Source organism: Scomber scombrus, chromosome 10 (assembly GCF_963691925.1).
Source record: "Scomber scombrus chromosome 10, fScoSco1.1, whole genome shotgun sequence".
Lineage (NCBI taxonomy): Eukaryota > Metazoa > Chordata > Actinopteri > Scombriformes > Scombridae > Scomber > Scomber scombrus.
This window is the reverse complement of record NC_084979.1, coordinates 25,429,454-25,451,436: the sequence shown is the minus strand read 5'-3', so window position 1 is coordinate 25,451,436 and position 21,983 is coordinate 25,429,454. Positions and strand designations below refer to the sequence as shown.

General features: G+C 40.0%; 1 protein-coding gene across 2 annotated transcripts; it reads left to right on the top strand.

The window, feature by feature from the left end:
* The first annotated feature begins 987 nt into the window (after positions 1-987).
* Positions 988-20,188, top strand: dgkaa (diacylglycerol kinase, alpha a). Of its 2 annotated transcripts, XM_062427947.1 has the most exons (24): positions 988-1,187; positions 8,984-9,083; positions 9,423-9,499; positions 10,736-10,865; positions 11,066-11,140; positions 11,227-11,276; positions 11,372-11,446; positions 11,793-11,909; positions 13,064-13,181; positions 13,434-13,522; positions 13,674-13,793; positions 14,451-14,549; positions 14,800-14,883; positions 15,027-15,100; positions 15,182-15,256; positions 15,365-15,450; positions 15,552-15,641; positions 15,786-15,946; positions 16,052-16,116; positions 16,494-16,584; positions 16,781-16,967; positions 18,531-18,648; positions 18,878-18,938; positions 19,074-20,188. In XM_062427947.1, the coding sequence occupies exons 2-24, from the start codon at positions 9,008-9,010 to the stop codon at positions 19,146-19,148; spliced, it is 2,193 nt and encodes a 730-aa protein (XP_062283931.1). In that variant the 5' UTR covers positions 988-1,187; positions 8,984-9,007; the 3' UTR covers positions 19,149-20,188. The 2 variants fall into 2 exon arrangements, with proteins under 2 accessions (XP_062283931.1, XP_062283932.1); XM_062427948.1 differs by lacking the exons at positions 988-1,187; positions 8,984-9,083; positions 9,423-9,499; ... (3 more) ...; positions 11,372-11,446; positions 11,793-11,909 and adding an exon at positions 12,515-12,568.
* The last annotated feature ends 1,795 nt before the right edge of the window (positions 20,189-21,983 follow it).

Below are 21,983 nucleotides of genomic sequence, written 5' to 3'. Positions count from 1 at the left end.
ACCACCCACTACCACCTCAGTAATAAACAATTAGTTTAAAAGCACATCAGTAGATAGTAACTACTTAACTACTGTTTTGGGGATACTTTTTACCATTATATACCATTAGATACCATTACTTTTTATGCCACTTTATACTTCCACTCCATTTTGCATTCAACTACATTTATTTGACAGCTTTAGTTACTTCTGAGATGAAGATTTGACACAATGGATAATATAACAAGCTTTTAAAATAGAACTCATTGTTAAAGATGAAACCTTTTGTGTAGTAGGGCTCACATTTCAGATGTCTATGAGTTGTCAACAGCTCCACCAAATAGTGATTTTTCTCTATAAACTTCTCACATGGTTTCATTTCAATAAATGTTCAAATGATCCAATATTTCAGCTTAAATCAAAGAGAGAAAAAGTCAAAAAAAACTGAAAACACATTTGTGTATCATCTTTGTTTTTTCTTCTTTCCTCTCCCCTTAACATCTCCCTAACCCTCGAACCCTAGGTTGGGAACCACTGGACTAAACTAGCTAACTGTATATTAAGTAGGTGGAACTGGTGTCATATACAATAATATATAAGTCAGAGGGACCAAACCATTGCTTTTACTGTAATACTTTAACTAGCCTACACCAGGCTCATACAACTTCTGTACTTTTACTTAAGTAGGATGTTTCATGCAGGACTTTAACTTATAATGACTTTAATCCATTACTGCAAGTAAATGACCTGAATACTTCTTCCACCTCCACCAAGCTCCACTTAGGAGAAATGCATCATAGCTATTATATACTGTGTATATCCTGCACTGATTTTTCTTCGAGTGGGCTGAGTGGTAATTGCTCTGTTACAGCTGCATAACTCTTTACAAGTTTGCAGATGTGTGCAGAGCCGGTGTGTGTGTGTGTGTGTGTGTGTGTGTTGGTTAGCAGAGAGGGCGCAGAGAGCGGGCTGACTGAGGCGGTGCTTGACAGGAGAGGGATCTGCTGCTTTGCTCTGCTGTGCTGTGCTCAGTCAGTCAGTCTCAGCTCTGCACTACTTCACAGCTTCCACTCCGCCGACCTGCCACCGTCGCTGCTGCTGCCGCCTCCATTTAAAGTTAGCGGCCACTTTCCATTTGCCATCGGTCGGTAAACAGGATTTTTGGACGGATCTAGGTAAAGACAAACGACGGGAGCGGCGATAGGAAGGTAAATAACCCCTACACACACACACACACACACACACACACACACACACACACACACACACACACACACACACACACACACACACACACACACACACACACACAGACAATAAGAGAGGCGAATGGGGTTTGAAGTTTCAGTGCAGCTCTGTACGGGTTTTTTTGTGCAGCAGCAGTAGAGAAAATATGACAGTGAAATACGAAAGGAAGGAGATCATTTCAGCTTTTTTGCGCTCTTGTCAGGAACTGCATGTAAAACCCGACGGGATGCATGTGTTTGTCTAAGTGGCAGCTTTCAGTTTGTCCTTTGAGGGTTGTTTTTTAAGTGAGTGCTGCAGAGATAGTCGTGTGTTGATAACAGAGTAATTCACTCAATGGAGAAACAACCGGCAGGGCTTTTAAATGCACAGTTCTTTTTAATCCTTATAAATATTTCTGCTCCCTTTTTTGTGTGTGTGTGCAATAATGTCAGTCTATTTAAATTACCTGCGGGGGAATCCTTCTCTCTCTCTCTCTCTCTCTCTCTCTCTCTCTCTCTCTCTCTCTCTCTCTCTCTCTCTCTGTCTGTCTGTCTGTCTGTCACAGTCTGCGCTATTTAGAGAATCCATCTGTCAGAATAGACACTCTTGAGCCAGTAAGAGGCATTTCAACTATCTGGGGTGTCATGTCTGTCTGAAGATACTTTGGTTCTAAAGCACTCCTCTGTATGTTTCATTTAAACTTGCCAAGACATGTAATATTGAGCAATAGTGTTCTTGTCTTATCAGAATGACTCCCATTTGAGATTGTGTTTGGGTTGGGTAGGGGTCAGTGAGCCTTCAATCAGATTAGATATGACACCTCGGAAGGGGTTTCACTGTGTTTTTGTCAGAAAAAGGGGGGATAGTGAAAGTAAAAATCCTTTCCATGGTGGGTGGGAAGGAGATGGTGGGTGTGGTGGGTGTTGTCACTGCCCTGTGTGGTCATTGTTTACTACAAATAGTGAGAGTGATTTCCCTGTCCTCATGCTGAAAGTCAAAATATACAAGAAAGTCTTAATACTACTTAGTGAAGTCTGTGCCCCCCCCTTAACGCCCCCCTTTTTTCCTCTCCTTGAATTCTCCGCTTCAGAGGAGCCGCTTTATTTCCAGATACTCTGTGTGTGTTCATTAGGAGCTGGTTATTTAAAAGCTTGGAGGTCTCAGTGGTATTCATTTATTTTGTAGCTGCAAGAGAGTTTTCAGGCACAGGCAATCAATACTGCAGTCAGGTCAGCTGGCCCTTTGTTAATGTCTAAATCAGAGGGCCAGAGGCTGTATGTAAATGAACTAGAAATGAGCTCGTTTTGTGATTTTATGATTTTTTAAACGTTAGCTGTTGCATTGTGTGGTGTGATCAGTGAAATGGCATGGTCCTTTGTTTATGGACTGTTTCACTTCTCTAAATACATCAGGGGCGTCTATATAGCCTTCACTTCCTTCATTGTATCATCAACAGGAGTCTGGCTGAGTCCTGTGTGAATGACAATCATCCACTAAACTGCCATAGGTGATTCAATACTTAATTATCAAGTCAAGTAAGTGATTAGGATTTTCCTTTAGGGCAGCTTGAGTCTCAAATGCTGGAATTTATCACCTTGCTTATTCTCCCTCTGCTATTTTCATAGTTATTCACATTAGCAGATATAATAATTCATATTTGACATCTTTCTGAAACCCCCCCAGACCCTTGAAGATTATTGGAGAATATTATGTGGCTGCGTTTTTAGATTGAATAATTGAAAACACTGAAAGATGTGACATTTAATGTTTCATTTTCAGTTGTGGATCAATCTGTGGGTGAACCAGGCGAGACTCCCTGATACGTGCAAACACTTACACCATAAAAGCAATGTGGCTGTTGTACGACAGCGTGCATCCTCACAAGTCTGGGCAGGTTTGAGGTTTTTTTTTTGAATGCAGCATGATGTTCTGCAAGGCTGCCTCCTCAAAAAAAAAAGTCTATTATATAAGTCACATTCAAGTCTGAACTCAGTGTGATGGGCAGTCCTCACTTTGAAGCCACAGAGCGAAGAAGGAAAAAAAAAAAAGAGCCTCGCCTACATTTTCCAAGAAATCTCTGATTCATACTGTGGTGAAAGTCTTTTTATTTTTTTTATTTTTTCTAGTTATGTGCTTTTGTCTCATTTACAATCCGTGTTTACTGAGTCTTCCTACACACTGATGTCTGCTACAGAGGAGATTCAGTTCTTTCAATATTACACTCACGCTCCTTTTTCCATTATTACCCATCAGTCTTATTCAATTGATAAGTCTTACACTATCCAGATTATCTATCCAAAGAATAATCCCCCCCCCCCCCCCCGTACTGAACCAAAATACTGTATGCATAGTCACACTCTGTTTGCCAGTTCAACACTAATATTGCACTGAACTAAAGTGAAAATGTTAAACAACTAGGGGAAGTAGTGGTTACAGTTTGGAGCTCTCGGGATAAATAAAAGTTAAGAGGTACCTTTTTTTTTTTTTCCTTTGAAAGTTTAATATTACTTGTGGAATGTAACTTCTGTCTCGGCCTGCAAAGTGACCCCATGAGCAAAGTGTATTTATAGTAAGGGAGTATTCCCTTGTTCATGCAATGAGTCACAGTAGCATCTGCATGTAGAAAGCAATTTAGAGCGTGGCCTCTGGTTTAGAAGGCCAAACGAGGCTCATGGCGTGGGAGGAGGTGGAGCTGCAGGGGAAAGACTCACAGTTACAGACTGGGCTCCCCCTTCCCAGAGCTGGCTGCCTCCCTCTCTGTGCCTCCTCCTACCTGTTAGTCACCCGTGGCAGCGCGCTGACGGGGAGCAGCTGATGGAGGGAAACACTTTCCATAGCAACCAAGCATGTCCGTTCCTCCCCCCTCTGTTCACCTAATGCGATCTGTACACACTTCAGTCAGAGAATTGTTGTAGTTTCAGGAGGAAAACAAATGCTAGACCCCAGATGCTGACTTTGTCGTCTGTTCAAAGAAACTACGCAGTGTTTTCCAACCACAGAATGACGGAGTCAATGGCTTGCACCCTGCAAGTGTTGCAAAACAGCAGATTTCCTTGACACAAAGCGTGGGCGTTACAACAGCTTGCACAAACATTAGCCTGCATGGAAAAAGGTCATCCCCGAGTATACCTTGAAATGCTGCGTTTTATGAGTTGTTGACAGTTTTACAGCGTTTTACAACAAGTAATTGAAAGTACATTATTAAACTAACAGCATGTGTGAATGAAAATGTCTACTTAGCTGTCCACTCTTATTCTCCACTGTGTTTTTTTCTTCTTCTTTTTTTCTCTACAGCAGTTGTTTTTACCTTTGGTGTTTTTCATTTGATTGGTCAGCAGGAGACGCAGGTGTCAGGCTCCAAACTGATGGTTTTTCAGAGGATTACGTGGGAGTAGATGCTGCTTTCATAAGCTGTTGCTACTTGAAGAACCACTTTTTTATTTAAATTCTCCTTCACTGTTATTTGAAGAACCACTGGTGGCCCCACGTAGAGCCAAAAGGCTGCAGCTCCTCATTTCAGCTCAGAACACGTACCGCACCATATATTTTATACTGAATATACCGAGTGACATTCTGTTCAAACAGAATTATACCTCAGACTATCTGTCAGTGCAGTGATCCATTAATCACAGTGATTGATGGCTATGTGACTCCTGTTAACCCACATTTAAAACCCCTCTCGACATGTCTCTACCATATAAATGTTTCTATAAAGCCACATAAACATTTTCTCTCATAAAGCATCCACCTTTTAACTTCAAGCCCAGCAATGTGTCCTTATCAAGAGTCAGGCCAGAAGCTGTCGGTCACATGGTCTGTATTAAGACTTACAAGACTCAGACATTCCTGAAACCGCCTGAAATATTTATAACTTGCCTCAGTAAGCTCATTTAGTCGGTCGCTTTTCAAAAACTCCATCCAGTGTTTGAGAGTGAGAGAGAAGGATACATTACTGTACTCCTCTCTTTCCTCTCTTTAAGTGCAGGGAATGCCTCTTCCTGTGCTATGTGCTTTGACTGGTTCTCATTCCCTCTCCTCTCTGCATCGTGCATGCAAATCATTATCTAATCAGGAAGCGAGGAATCAGATTACTCAGATTGGCTCGAGATCTTGTTGGACCAGACAATAATGATGATGGTACTCAGCTGTTAAGGAGACAAAATAGAAATGATGATGCTCAGGACATCACGCTCCTCTGGAAAGCATAAAAAAAGAAAAGAAAAACAACACCCTGGAGTTATCTAAAATGATAAATGTGTTCTATGTGACACCTCCAAAGCTTATTTTTAGTTTATTTATAAGAAGAGGGAGTCAGGAGAATTTTTATCTTAGACTAAACTGTTCCGGCTCTAATCAGGTGATGGGTAGCTTTTTCTCTTTTCATGATTCCTTCATGTGTCACTTCACTGTCGGGCCCACCTGATCGGCTGCATAAACAAAACTGCTAGGCAACGCTGCTGACCTTTTGAGGGAATTAAGTGAGGACAGCGTGAACCTTTCAGAGTCCCAGAGCAAATGTAATCACATGTAAGGAGTGGGTGTTGTTTCAGATGATTTCATTTCTTTTTTTTTTCTTCTTTTTTCTCAGTACGCTCTTTGTCCTTTAAGTACTCTGATTTTTTTGCTCAGTGCAGGCAGCCGTCACGGATACCTGCACTGAGCACTGGCTGCACCTCAATGTGTGATAACACCTGAGGACAACGGTGTGAACGACACATTTACAGTAATGTCCTATTCATCTCACAGAACTGAAAACCACCACACGCGTTCTTTTATTCGCTATAGTTTTGTATTTGTGTAGCTGATGAGAGAAAAGTCTTGTCATGTCATAATTACCCTTTAAAGCTGTTAACATCAGCTTCAGTATATTTATTCAATTATATTTTAAACTGTCAAAGTCAAAGTTGGCACAGTTTTGTTTTTTTTCATATTAGAGAGTTCCCTCTTTGTTGTTAGCCAATGCTAGCAGGGTCCAGGGTTGGCAGTTTCAGTCCACCAGTTTTTGTTTTTTTCTTCTAGATAACAACAAAAATGTACTGCAGATATTCAAGATCTCTGGAGGATGTGTTTTAATGATGGCAGTTATGCTCTTACATCATCTGTGATGTCACCAGCAGCTCAAAGATTTCACATGCTGCAATATATTTCAACATCTACTTTATGTATCGGCACAAAATCGGGTACAGACATTCGTGGTTCCCAGACAAAGTACTCTTAACAACTAACTCTTTTCTTTTAGCATCACCATGTAACTTTATTGAATTAAGACTATAAGACTATAAACTGATTGCTTTGGAATTTGGTTCCCATTTAGGGTCCCCAGAGGAGGAATTGTAATAACTTTGATCTCTTGACTTTTCATCCAGCCTAACTTGTTCGAAATTTCTTGGAAAAACTCACGAAATTCTCGTCAGTCTCAGCTGCACTAGTTAACAAACGTTTGCATGTTAGGACACTAAACCAACACGGTGAACATGGTAAATATTACACTTGCTTAACATGTTCACATTATTGCTGGGAGCATGTTACCATGACGATAGCCTCACGTAGCCATTAGCACACTCTTAATCTTGTTTTTTTTTCTGGTTTTCTGCACCAATCAGCAACATTTGAGTCCACATTTGACGTGGAGTAGTTTGTTTAGTGCCGTGCTGTCAGTGTAAATAGTAAAAGGTGTGTACATAGTGTAATGGAGTCATAAAGTCAGTAAACTGATGCAGTGTCATCAGTTACACAATTATAGCTAGCCTAAATTTGCTAGCGTTATCTGCCTTAATCTACCATAGCAACAAAACCACTGAAATTATTGAATAGATTACATAATAATTTCATTTTTTATTAACTGTCATTTTTATTTGTAAGTGGGAGAATTTGTTATTTCATCTTTATTAATACTTAAAAATTACGAGGTCTCTTTGACATAATTTTTATGCCTCCCAGCTGGTGACAGCCGGAGGCATGAATGATCTTAGGAACGCCTCGTGGGAATTTCTTCATATTTAGCACAAATGTTCACTTGGACTGAAAGATGAACTGATTAGATTTGATGTTCAAAGATCAAAGATCAAGGTCACTGTGAGCTCACAAAACACGTTTTTTGGCCACAATTCATAGAACAAAGAATTCATATGCTAATAATGACAAAGTTTCATACATGTCTAATGGGGAAGTGATACCATTTTATATCCAACAGGTCAAAGTTTAACTCAACTGTGACATCTTAATGTTCTGCAAAAGCACTTTTCTGGACATTATTCAACATAGATTGTGACCATATTTCACATTTCATCAAATACTGAATTGTTGACACTAATCTTGGTTGAAACGGTTTTGATTGTTTAGATCTTCTTTGCTGCTGGGTTGAGGACGTGTGTGAAGCTTTCACATTTTAGCATTTGTAGCGTCTCGGCAGCAACATCCACATCTGAGGCATCGTCTACTGTCATGGCTACAACTTTGTGTTCATCAGAAGCAGATTTACTGGCCAAACATGTGTACACACACACAAGGAAAATACACTTAATTCCCTTTATTAAATTCCTTCAAAGTCTTCACTACAAAAATGACATCAGTCTGGACAGAAATGGATAAAAGCTGCAACTCTGCAGAGGCAAAAACCACAAGGAAATATTTCTCTAAACTCTAAAGTACTCTTCATACTGAGAATAGATTTATTGATGCTTATTTTCACACACTTATCCGGAAACATCCAAGTTATTAGCTAACATAATTGCAAAACATATTGATTATCAACTGCATTAGTCATCCTGTATTGATCTATCTCATTTCTTATTGCACCATTTTTCTCAGCATGCATCTACCGAAGCAGCATTACACAGGATGTCAGCGTGGCAACTCTCTCCTCTCCATTAACTTGTTCCTCCCCTTCCTTCAATGATTAATGAACTATACATTTGTCGGTTAGTTTTCCCGTCATTGAAGAATCTCCTTCCATTATAAGAGCATGTTCGCCTCTTATGGAAGTATTCATTACGAACCGGCCCCCGTCATCCAGACTCCATCCTTTTCTGTGTCAGGGTTAAATTTCATGCTCACTTTTGGCCGTGTATGACATTTAAGTCTCTTCCTTTGGTCTGGAGGGGGAGGTCCCTTGACAGAGGTGTTATTATTTATCGCTATAATTTCACACTTAACTGTGCTCTTCTGTTCAAAACTAACTGTCTGTATCTTGTATTTTATTAAGCAAATATGGGCCAGTGAGTATATGGAAAAAGATTTTGGGTGCAGACATCCCAAGAGTGGAAGTATCATGGGTGCCTTTAGCCTGACACAATTTTTTACCAGAGTTTTGGCCCAGTTTTAAGTGTTACTGATGACAAGAGATGTGAAATACAGACACAGTATAAAGACATGAGTACACAAAATTGTTTGAGCGTCACATAGGTGTGTCCTTAACAACTTTATGGGCAGACACGTTGAGTAAACATTGATGAACACGAGCCACTGTGTCATCACATATGATGGTAAGCTATTAAAAATTGTTCTCACCTAAAGTAGAAAGATATTTCACACATGTACAGCGTTGGCTGTAGATGTCCTGAATGTTCTTACTTGTTTCTGAGTCACTGAAAGTTTAGATGTGGAGTGTGAGTCTCCCTGTCTACCATCATGGATTTTTACCATATGAGATAGAAGATACTATCTTTTGCTTGCAGCCATGCTTTTATTCTTTTACTCAGAAGCAGGCTAATGTGCACCCACCTTCTCTTTTCTTTCCGTCTATATACCTCTCACTGTTTCTCTCGTCTGTGCACAGGCAGTTCGTGCAGAAGCAGGCACCATGTCCACCCCCACAAACCCAGAGGTGAAGGAACTGAACCCTGTCGACTTTATCCAGCTACAGCAGTACATTGAATGTGAGTACAGACAAGCGGGCAGGCGGGCAGGCAGCTTTTCTCAGCGCTTAACGCCCCCCTCCCCTCTCTCCACTTCCACTTCCACCCACACATACACACTCTTTTACACTCGCTCATGCTTCTCATATCTAGAGGAGGTAACAGTCTGCCACAGTCTGTTTTTTGCAAATAAAGCACACACATATTCGTTTTTTCTTCGGATAAATTCATCGTGTAATGATATGATGTTTCAGAAATGTCAACACGAATTCATATTAAAAAATCGCTACTCATGAGCGAGCCTGATGTACAGAAATACATGTGTATCCCTGTGTGACCTGTGTGTGTCTTTGCCTCCAGACTGCAGCTTGAAGGTGAAAGACGTGCTGAGGGAATTTGATGCAGATGGCAGACTGGCCCGGCACAGACACGGAGAGGTGAGGGGACGGTGTGTCCTGATTTCCCCCCCCATCAGGTCTGCCACTCCGAAACTCACTCACAGTGATATCAGCTACGAAGCAACATAACCAAGCTGAATTATAGCTCTCACTGGAGCAGTTTAGTGAGAAATGAGCACGTGATTTATAACCATTACTCAGTTATTAATTGTCCTACGCTGATTAATTAGATTCAAACACATCGATCATGTTGATTGAGCTGTCCAGGAGAAATATCTTCGATGCATTCGACCGAGGTTGCAAATGTAAATTACCTCCTTATTTTTGCCCACGCAGCAAGGCCTTGCTGAACAGTGTGCTGGCTGCCACATGCAGTGTAAGCTCAAATGTGACAGAAAAAGATCAGTACAATACTGTATATCAGTGGCTGACACTGCCCACTAATTGGTGCAGGAAGCAGATGTAGTAATTTCTGATGGATTATTATGGCTATATACAAGTTGATTTGATAACCGGAAGGAAATGTTGGGATTTTTTTATGATGAACACAAACACTGCCATAAAAGCAGTTAATGACTTGCAAAAATGCAGAGGACATTGAAGGTATTTCCTGTAAATACAGAATAATGATGCCGTTTCCCTCGCTCTCGCTCGCCTCATTTTTCTTCTCTTTTTGTGGTCCGGCTGCCATGCAGTAACATTATTTATTACTGGGGCAGCTCTGCAGGGTATCAACCAGGGAATGGAGTAACGTCAACAAGAAATGGGTTTGTGGTTCACCATTATCGAGGGAATGTGGCTTCTTCGCCCTACAGCACACAGTCATATGAGAAGATACCAGGTCAAACAGATGGACTGAAATCTTGAACCAAGATTTTTTTTGTTCTCGTTTCGTTTCATTGTCACATGAGAAAACTTGCACTCAGTCTAATTTTGGATACATATTTGGAGTCATATTTCTATTCATTAATGATGGGTCAAATGTGTTTTTGCAGCCTGAGAAAAATCTTTGACCGTTGAAAGACCTCTGACGTGTGTTGTTTTTTTTAAGTTACTGAGAAACAGTTGTCAGTTACAAGGTTTTCACATGAGTGCAACATTATGCTGATCTTCCTTTATTTTCATAAGAAGTGAATTTGCAAAATGCAGAAGTTAGTGTGCATATTCATTGTGTGCACATCACGCACACACTCAGACTCTTCAGACATTTGGTTTTACTTTTCTCTGGACCACCATAAACTAAATATGACTCTCCAATTCATTTTTTCTCCCTAGTGCATCAATGAAGAAGGATTTCGTCTGTTCCTGAAGACTTATTTAGAAGTGGAGGACTTCCCTGTGGATCTCTGCCAGCGACTCTTCCGCTCCTTCCAAAACTCTGAACCCACCCAGGAAGACAGCGCCAGTAAGATTAAACACAACATCTTAACACAACTCATTGCCTCCACACAACTTTGCAGCAGGCCTTCATCAATTTACACCGTGGCCTATTTGGCATACATTCATTTATCACCACATGCCTGTGCAGTAGTGTGTGTGCAGCTATGGCAACCATAGTATTCACGTCCCCCCCTCCCTCTCTCTCTCTTTCCTCCTATCCTGTAGAAGAAGTCTTCCTGAAGGATGTTTCATGTTACTTCTCTCTGCTGGAGGATGGCCAACCCCGGGATAAACTGGAGTGTGAGTCATTTGTTTCTTTCCTGCTCAAAAATAATAAGAGTGATGACTTGGAACAACTCTTCCACTTTCATTTCCCCTCACTTTAGTTGCTTTCAAGCTCTACGACAGAGACGGCAACGGAGTCCTTGACAGCTCTGTAAGTTTTTAAGAAAATGTGATTATAGGCTACTGTTGATATCACTGCCAACTGCACTACTGACACGGGTGTTTTATTACTTTATCAACTAACAGGAAGTGGATAGGATTATTGCTCAGATGATGCATGCTGCAGAATACCTCGGTTGGGATGTGTCAGAGCTCAGGCCGGTAAGTCCCAGCATGCTCTTCTCTGAAATGTAAACCACCTGAAAAAACACATGAAAGCCTGCCTATGTACTGCACCTTAAACCACACATTATAGTCATTGTGTATATATGTTCTTTTCAAGTCCAGAGACACATTTGTTTGCACAAGACATGATTTACGATGTTGTGTACAGTTTATGGCGGCACTTGTAACTGATTTGCCAGGGTAAGTAAAATGATAAGCATCTCTGCACCCACAAATCCACAAATTCCCACATGTGAACAGTCTGAGACAACACATGGCCTACTTAAGTGAGAGGAAGTGTGTGTGCTGATTGGATGATAACAACCAAATGTCATTTCACCAGGTACTGAAGGACATGATGACAGCGATAGATGCTGACAGCAGCGGCACGGTGTCTCTGGAGGAGTGGGTGGAGGGAGGCATGAACAACGTTCCCTTACTGGTCTTACTGGGTTTGAAGGTATATTAAAGCAGCATGTTCTCAATTTTATTAAGTGTTCGCTCCAGAAGTCGTGCCCGGATATATTTCATTTTTACAGCAGGTGTCATACCACAAAGCGGTAAAGCCTACTTTTACTGCTCCATGGCCTTGCGTGCCTCTCCCCTGTCCTTTGCCTCCTCCCAGTATACAGAGCAGTTTTTTTTGCCGACTCAGTATTACAGGGTGTGGTAATGTCATCTCCCCCTCATGCAAGCTCTGCACCATCCGAGTGCTTTAGTGTTTTCCATTTACTCGGCACAATCTGTGCCCACATTTGACAAAGTGCTGGCACAAAATAGCCATCTTCTGAGCTAATACACTATATTTGACTAAAGAAATTAATGATGTTGGAAGTATACGTACAAATGGTCGCCTGCCTCAAGGACAGATCAGTTTTCTGTTTCGGGTGCTTTTTAACGTGTTACCAGGAATGTAAAAAGCTGCTTATTGTCAGTAAGTGTTGGTCTAAAACCATGAACTAAACTCTGTCACAGGGTTTGGCTTCTATAACAATGCCAGGGACTTCCCCTCAGGCTATTTACAGCCACCAATGGACATTTGAAGCCTGGGGTGCATGAAGCCAGCCCCCTCACATGTTCTATGTGCTGCTGCGCGGGCTACCTGCTATGTCTCACGCAGTAAGTGATAGGATGATGCGTCATGGTTAAAAAGAAAGCTTCTCAGTCTGTAATCTGGATAAGAGTGCTGGTCGTCCCATTAAAGGATTGAAAGCAAACCTTATAATCGTGAGTTTGAGAATGTGAGATTACAGTCAGTGTTGATTTGAATATCCATAGTGCTGCACAGTATGTCTTGATATGTAGAGCCACTACATACTGCATAATCAGCAATCTCATCAAGGCAAGGTTAGTCATGAGTGGGTGTTAAAATCAACTGTGAAATACAGGCCTTTGCCATAGCACGTTTATAGAAAGGGTTTGTGTAGTTCGATCTAAATTTGAACAAAGAAACAGATGTAAGTTTAGTAAACTACAAACAAACATTTAGCAGGGAGCAGCCTTCATGCTTCATGTACGTTTAACAATTCCCTACTTTTACAAACACAGTTGCACCATCTCAAAGCTCTTAAACCACGATTTACTTCTCTTTCTTGCATTGCCCACATCAATCAGATGACTCAGAAGGACGGGCAGCACCTCTGGAGGATGAAACATTTCAACAAGCCGGTTTACTGCAACGTGTGCCAAAGCATGCTGCTGGGTCTGAGGAAGCAGGGCCTGTGCTGCACCTGTGAGTACCTGAACACACCAGGAGAGGGCGACACTGATGAAAAATCAATCATTATAATTGTAAACTGCATTATACAATTAGTGCCATAATTGAGAATTAGATTATCCTTTTTAGATTAATACTCATCTGTCAGCTATACATATGAGAGGGAGATTATTTATATGATTATTATTGTTATTATTATTATTATTATTATTATTAATGAATGGAAACATGATATGACCGTGCTGTGTTTTGTGTCCCTTTGTGCAGGCTGCAAATACACAGTCCACGGACGCTGCGCCAACAGGAACCCTGCGCCTTGCACCAAGACTTACGTGAAGTCAAAGAAAGAAACAGGGGTACGGCAGTGTCTACATCACCTTTATCCTGTGTGTGTGTGTGTGTGTGTGTGTGTGTGCGTGTGTGTGCGTGTGTGCGTGTGTGTGTGTGTGTGTGTGTGTGTGTGTGTGTTTGTTATATGTGGCATTAAACAGTTATCCAACATTTCAGGTTCCAGCACACGACTGGGTGAGTGGGAACTGCGACTCTAAGAAGTGCGATAAATGCCAGAAGAAGATCAAGAGCTACCAAGGCTTAACGGGCAAACACTGTGTGTGGTGCCAAAGTATGGTGAGGAAACATACATTGTTATATTTTCCTTCTTTCTATTATATTTCTATTCTTATGTATTCCAATCAAACTGTATCTACTGCTATCTACAATGCCATTGGAATCTGGATTTAAGATAATTGGATTTTGCGCTTATATTTATGCTCCATTGGTTAGAGTAATACACTGCATACGGCCTTCTGATTTTTGAATCTTTATTTATTTATTTTTATTATTAGCCTTTTCTTCTTTATTTGCATTACTCTATTTGCATCCTGTCCACTTTTTCTGGTTTCTTCCTGTGCTGCTGTAATGTGAAATGTCCTTTTTAGGATCAATATTAATTTAATTTAATTTAATTTAATTTAATTTAATTTAATTTAATCTTATTTTATTTTGATTTATTTTATTTTATTCTATTTTATTAGTATTGAGGCAAAATGTGCAGTTTGTTTATCAGGCATTATAGTTGAAGTATAGGCTATATGCCCATATACCCATGATGCTTCTGTTCAAATCCTGCTGGGGGATGTTTGATGTTCGTCACCTCCTCTCGCCTACTTGTCTTTTCTCTTTCCGCTGTGAGCACTAAATTAAGCAGAAACAGAAAAAAAAGAAAAAGTTTTAAAACAGATACATTGTATGTTAATGTGATGAGTCACTGCTGGTGTTTCACAGCGTCACGACGAATGTGCGGAGCAAGAACCAACAGAGTGCACATGTGGGCCGCTCAGAGACCATATCCTGCCTCCATGGGCTATATATCCTGTTATAAAGGTACAGTGTTATCCCCAGGCACATCTCAAGCACATGTACAGTACAAACACAGCCTGTCACGCCGACGCAAAGAAAACATCAGCTCAGGGCTGTTTCTTGTTGTTAGTAAACCCTTCTCACCTGTGTGGTGTATTGACAGGCACGCTGTGTAGATATTTTTCTCTGTCCTCAAAAGGTATATCAAAAAAAAAAAAGCTATTAAATTTTTTCAGGTTTACTCACTCACTGCCTTTTGTTTTGTTCCCTGAAGGAGAGACCAAACAATGTCAAGAACGGCTGCTCGGGCTCAACAGATGACGAGCTCAATACTACCCCTGATGGACAAGTGCTTCAGGTGCTTTTATATTTATAGCTTGAAATCTGAGTATGCAGATTCCTTTGTTAAGAAAAATGTGCAGTAAACTCAGTATAGATACTTATTTTTTATAGTTCATCTGTTATACAACTTTCTTTTTTTTCTTTTTTCTCATTGAACAGATCAGCCCTGTGTCAAACACCCATCCTCTTCTAGTGTTTGTCAACCCTAAAAGTGGTGGCAAGCAGGGAGAAAGGTGAGTCAAAACACAGATACACTTATGGAGAAATAGATGTCTGACACATGCATATTTTTAGCCTGGTTTTATGTATTTCAGAGTCCTTCGTAAATTTCAGTATTTACTGAATCCACGGCAGGTATACAACCTTTCAAATGGCGGCCCGGGACCAGGGTGAGTAACTGGTACAAGGCGATATGGTTAAAACACACAGATTTAGGAATATTTTCAGTCTGTAGTTAATCTCTGCTGTAATCGTTCATCCATCATCTTTTTTTCCAGACTCAGTTTCTTCAGAAATCTGCAGAATTACAGGATCTTGGTGTGCGGGGGAGACGGCACAGTTGGCTGGATTCTTGATGCAATAGGTGAGATTGTTGGATCAAGTACCATGAAAGACGCAACGTGTGAGCCTCGTGAAAATCATTCTGACGCATTTCCTTCCCTTTTTTCTTCATCGGGTAATCAGACAAAGCCAATGTGCTGGTACGGCCACCTGTCGCTGTGCTTCCTCTGGGCACAGGAAATGACCTCGCAAGATGTCTTCGATGGGGAGGAGGTGTGAAATGAAGAGAGCTGGATTGTTTCCTTATTCTGAAAAATACTACAATGTTTTTTTGCATACAACCTTTGTGTGTTTATATTTGTTGCAGTTGCACAAATAAAGGCATTAAGTCATGTTTTCTATGTTTTCATTTTGCAGGATATGACGGTGTGGACCTGAGTCGTATCCTTAAAGACATCGAGGGGAGCTCTCAGGTGCTGATGGACCGCTGGAGTGTGCAGGTCATCACAGACGAGAATGAGGAGAAGGGCGACCCAGTGCCGTATGAAATTATCAACAACTACTTCTCTATTGGAGTTGTGAGTTTTCCCAGGAATACAGTTTCTCGTAGCAGAGGAGGTGTTTATTTTTGTGTCACTTTAACTTTTTGGGTCATTGCTGAGTTTTTTTTGTTGTGTTGACAGGATGCTTCCATTGCTCACCGGTTTCACACGATGAGGGAGAAACATCCCCAGAAATTCAACAGCAGGTACACATGTGACACTTTTTTAGTTTCTACAGCTTCATGAACAGCAAAGAAAGCCCCTCTAATAGTTCTAACATATATACACAACATAGTTTAATTATCATAACTCTAAGAGATTCACTCCAGCAACAAAGCAGAGCTGAATAACACTGTTTCCCTTTTATTTCTTTAGTTTTCTTTGGCTGATGATTTGTTTTTTTTATAGCTGCAAAAAAAAAAGAAAGAAATTGGATGCAGGTGGCGGCAACAGATGTCTGTGACAGCAAGTGTTGCGACATGACTCCTCCTCCTTCTGATGAGCCGTGTGCGCTAAAAAGAGAAAATGTTCTGTAAAAATGAAACGTCACTTAATGACACTTTTTTTTTTTTAATGAGTGCAGAATGAAGAACAAGCTGTGGTATTTTGAATTTGCAACTTCAGAAACCATCTCTGCTTCCTGCAAGAAACTGAGCGAAAGTCTAACAATTGAGGTGAGAATTAATCAACGGTGCAGGTGTGCATTTTTTTTGTGGGTGTGAAGTTCGTTGATGCGATGAAAGATTATTTCACACAGACAGCACTGACGCTTCTCTCTCCCTCCTTCTCTCTCTCTCTCTCTCTCTCTCTCTCTCTCTCTCTCTCTCTCTCTCTCTCTCTCTCTCTCTCTCTCTGCCGTGCCGTCCTCAGTGCTGCGGTACTCCGTTGGATCTCAGTGGCCTTTCTCTAGAGGGGATTGCTGTCCTAAATATTCCAAGCATGCACGGTGGCTCCAACCTTTGGGGTGAGACCAAAAAAGGGGACACTAAGGGGCTGACGAGTCAGGAGGAGCCCGAAGTGATCATCGACCCAGAAATCCTGAAAGTGACCTCCCAAGGTAGTTTGTTATGTGAGATCATGAGTCTGATTTAAAGATGCACTAATCAATATTTTTTTATATTAACAATTAAAGAAGTGACGATGTGTAATGTGAAAGAGGTTGCTTGTAATGTTGCAGTTCCCCTTAGCACTACAGTCATATAGCCTCCTTTATTTCACAGTTTTTTTGTCTAGTCATCCTTGTTAAAACCGCTGATAAACAGACTGAACTCCCCCTGTCCAGCACCAAATGACTCACTGACAAAGTAAGCAGATAGCAGGAGAACATAGTGTGCCAGACTTTAACCAAATGAAACAGAAAATAGAAAAAACAAAATAAAATGAAGAAAACATCTTCATTACACAAGTGCAGCATGACCAAAACACTAAAAACATAGAAAACACAACCAAATAAGGAAATGTGCCACCAGGGAGTCCAGTTCATTATATTTCTGTATTTGGTTAAGTTGTTTGTACTTGCAGAACATTTTATTTTTATTGCATACATTATATCAAATTACAGCAATTTAAAGCTGCATTTTCAGTTTTTTCTCCATGTGCATAATGTTTTCTAAACCTTTTAAAAACTGTCTGTATTTTGGCCACTTGGGGGCAGCAGAAACAAGCTGTGAACACAACTTTGACATTTCATCCTTTCACCTTTTAAACTGATACGTTGAACTTGTTATTGCTTGTTTACACATCCAGCAGTTGCACATTAACATAATTATTATTTATTTGGATTGTGTTTCTGTCAGCCTGGTGAATTCAAGTCCAATATTCTCTCTCAATGTAGCCCTGTTTTTGATCTCTATTAACTCCTGAGGGAAGATATCTGGCTCTTTAGCTGCTAAATGATCCACTGTGTTCACAGCTAACTGTGTCAATTTGCTGTTTAGTGCCGAGCCGGTAGTGTACAGTAGGTTTTTAGAGCTTTTTCTCCGAAGGACACAAAGTGCTGTGGTCGAAAATTACATTAAGAGAGCGCTGAGAGTAAACTAAAACAAAGAGGCTGCAGCTGGGCCACTAAACAATGAGCTGAAACTCACTATAAAGCTCCGTAAAGTCGAGGCGAGCTGTGAATTCTCTGTGCAACACCTCTCACATTGCACATTAAACACTGTAATGAAAAATATTGATTGTGGCCACTTTAATTTGCAGTGCCTTGAGCGCTCAGTGCCACCGAAAAAACAGCTAAAAAGGAGAATGAATATTCATGAAGTGATCAGAAACACGACTCCAAATGGATGCTAATGTCTGTGTGTGGTGGTGTGTAAAAAAAAAAGCAACTTTATGAGGTGATAATATGTCAGATGTTGTGTTTTCAGCCAGACTTTGAAGCAAAGCAGCTTTAAGAAGGTCATTTGCATAAATCATTAAGTGCATAAACTAAAACTGGCCCTCAGGTGATGAAGCAATTAGTCTACTTTAATTCATTTTCATGCTCATCTGGAGTAAAACTTTAGTATCATCATATAATTATGTGCAATATATTCAGTTTATGTACAACATGTGTCTGTTTTTTTCTGATGGCCACTCTCTGTCGTGATGGCTGATGTTTGGGTTTGTGTGTTCTTTTCAGACTTCAGTGACCGTCGATTAGAGGTGGTCGGCCTTGAAGGAGCCATGGAGATGGGACAGATTTACACAGGCCTCAAGAGCGCCGTGAGGCTAGCGAAAACATCACAGCTCACCATCAGGTGAGAAAAACAGCCACACAGACATGCTCAGACTTGTCGAGCTTTTGGGCTTTCAAGCTCAACGACTTGGATTTGACTTTGTTCACCAGCTAAAGATGATCCTTAGCTGGTTCTTTACATAACAGTTATTACACTCACTGGCTTCCCTTTTGGTATTTTAATTACACGTGATGGTAATTGATGTTGTTACCTTATGCATGTTGTTGATCCTCCTGTACGTCACCCTCAGGACGAAGAAAGCGTTACCGATGCAGATAGATGGAGAGCCGTGGATGCAGCCTCCCTGCACGGTAAATACTGCACCAGACACACAAACACCACACTTTATTACATTTTAAAGCTTTCTATTGACAATAAGATATATGGAAATGTTTTAATTTGAATATACTGTAATAAAATTATTGCATTTTCTATTTTCTTTCCAGATTCACATCACACACAAGAATCAGGCCAGCATGTTGATGGCTCCTCAGTCCAAATCTTCTGGTTTCTTCAAATGAAAACGACTGTACATAAGCAGCACTTGTTTATTGTATATAGAAAACTGACACTTTTTTAAATATATTAAATCAGTTTGAATGCATATGTTGTAGAATAATTGCATCGTAACAGTCAAAGTAAGGTTAAAAGCTTCAAGGCATCCCTTTAACACATAACCGACGCATGGCAGTGTATGAAAACAAACTGTGTGGTAAGACTCGTTCGCATTACGGCAAAAAATGATTTTGACCAAATTTACTCAGTGTTTCTATCAAGTACTCACTCGCTGTTTCAATGTTTCTGTAGGAACTTAAAGTTAGGTTAAACTAAAGTGAATATCATGCTATAAGGCGAATTGTAAGCTTCATGTGCCTTTTACAATCTGCTCTTCATGGTTCTGGCTTTGGTAGAAGACATACAGAGCGCTGTGTAGGCATGCACTTTGGACATAGTACCTGTGTTATTGCTGTTTTGTTGTGACTGTAAAGTTTTAGAAATGCTGCATTTAACTTAATCTGTCCTTGTCATTTTGGGTGAGGGAGAGATGAGAGTGAATCTCAGATTGCAGCTGAAGTAATCATACTTTTATTTTCATAAATTTCAGAGGATACTTGAAAGTGTTTTGGGGAACAGTAAGATAATTGCCAAAAGTGCTGCATGTTAAATATCTGCAGCAGTCTATGTATTGTGCTGTTCCTGCGTATGTATGTATGTATGTATGTGTGTGTGTGTGTGTGTGTGTGTGTGTGTGTGTGTGTGTGTGTGTGTGTGTGTGTGTGTGTGTGTGTGTGTGTGCGTGTGTGTGCGTGTGTGTGTGTGTGTGTGTGTGGGCAGAAAGCCTCGGCTGTACTTTCTGTTTGGCGTAGAAAAGCTGATGTGTTCACTTCTAACTTATAAATTATACAAGTTCGATTCGAAATTATTGGTTCAGACCTGTTTAAATATGTGTAACCCTTATTTAAAAGCTCTATCGGTCATATCATATCATTATATCAGAAGGATGTGATGGTAACATGCCTGAAATAACACAATGTGTAGAGATTTTAATAAATCATCTGAACCTTAACGTCTTTTTTTACTTTCTTTCAACATTTAGTACAAGTCATGTTTCATGTATCATGTCTTGGATCATTTTTCAGTCACAAGGGGGCGTCCTTCTCTTTTTAGTCAGAACTGCAACATGATCTGCTTCACTGACTCAAGATAAGTGTCTTCTCTGCCTCTCTTTAAGACTTTACCTTAAATATAATGTAATAATCACTTAATGAATAAAATGTTCTTGTCATCTAAGAGTTTAACAAGTGTTTAACCTTTAAAGATGTACCACTCATTAGATTTTTTAGAGTATTTCTGATTAATTATTAATGCACAAAACTTTAATGGAGTGCAATAAATGCTGCCTTCAAATGTCGTGGGATTCAACTAGAGCACTGACGTGAGCACGTTTCGAAACTTTGCATCAGCTGTTGCACATGCAGTAGGACATCCGCTTTAAGGGTTTTGTCATATTTGTGCAACAGGGCAATTCTTGTGAATTTTCCACTCCTATTCTTGAATGAAGGAATTTAGAAACACTTAAAGGTCCCCTCCACTAAAAATGTGCCAAGTTTGACACAATAAGGCACACAAGTTTTCACATTCATCAGCTAAACCAGTGAAAGTTTCTCAATGCTCACCTTAAATCTGAGTTTATGATGCAGAATATGTGACACAACTACTTCAGAAGCCAGTCCTGGTCGAACATTCAACTTTTACATGTGTGATGTGAAAACTTGGAGCTTCCAGCACACACACACTGAAAATGGACTTTACAGTGAAGCAGGAGATAAAGGAGGGAAAGGAGTAGATGCGACTTTAAGGATTATCATATTAATACATCATATTTATACTCAGGATAATTTAGAAATGTAAATCCTATTTGGGTGGGAACACAAAAAAAGTATTTTCTGTCTATGGAGGGATTTCTATTCACTGAGCTGCAACACAATCACATTTCTCCTTATAATATAAACTCTGATATATCTTGATTATTTGACTTGACTCCACAATTGTGTACATTTGCACCTCTTACTCTATAATTTAAGCATTATTGCAAAGTAGTACTGGAAAATAATTAAGTACCCTTAAGTACCATTTCCTGCTACTCTATATTTCCACTCCACTACATTTATTTGACAGTTTTACTTACTTTGTGAAGATGAAGATTTGACACAATGAATAATAAAACAAGCTTTCCAAATACAGCACATTGTTAAAGATGAAACCTGTGGTTTCCAACCTTTTTGTCTTTTGACATCTTACAAAAAGCAGTGTGTAGTCAGGCTCATATTTCAGATGTCTATGAGTTGTTAACAACTCCACTAAATAGTGATTTTTCCCTCTAAACTTCTCACATGGTTTCATTTCAATAAATGTTCAAATGATCCAATATTTCAGCAAAAATTAAAGATTAGAGAAAATGTTCAAAAACCAAGACCATGTGTATCAGAACTTTTTTTTTTCTTTTTTTTTCTCCCAATAATAATCTCATGACCCCTCACATTTACCTGGTGATCCTTTGAAGGGGCCCGACCCAGTCCAGTCCAAGCTAACCACTGGACTAAATTAAACCAACTGTATATAAAGTAGTGTAAACTAGCTCCACCTCCAGCAGCCACAACAGTAACATGTTGCTCTAACACTGATGCTTCACTATTAATAATCTAATGATGTCATAATATAATAATATATCAGTCAGAGGGACCAATCCACTACTTTTACTGTAATACTTTAACTAGATCACTCATAATTGTTATATACTACTGCTTAAGTAGGATTTTCAATGCAGGACTTTTAGTTGTAATGGAGTATTTCAT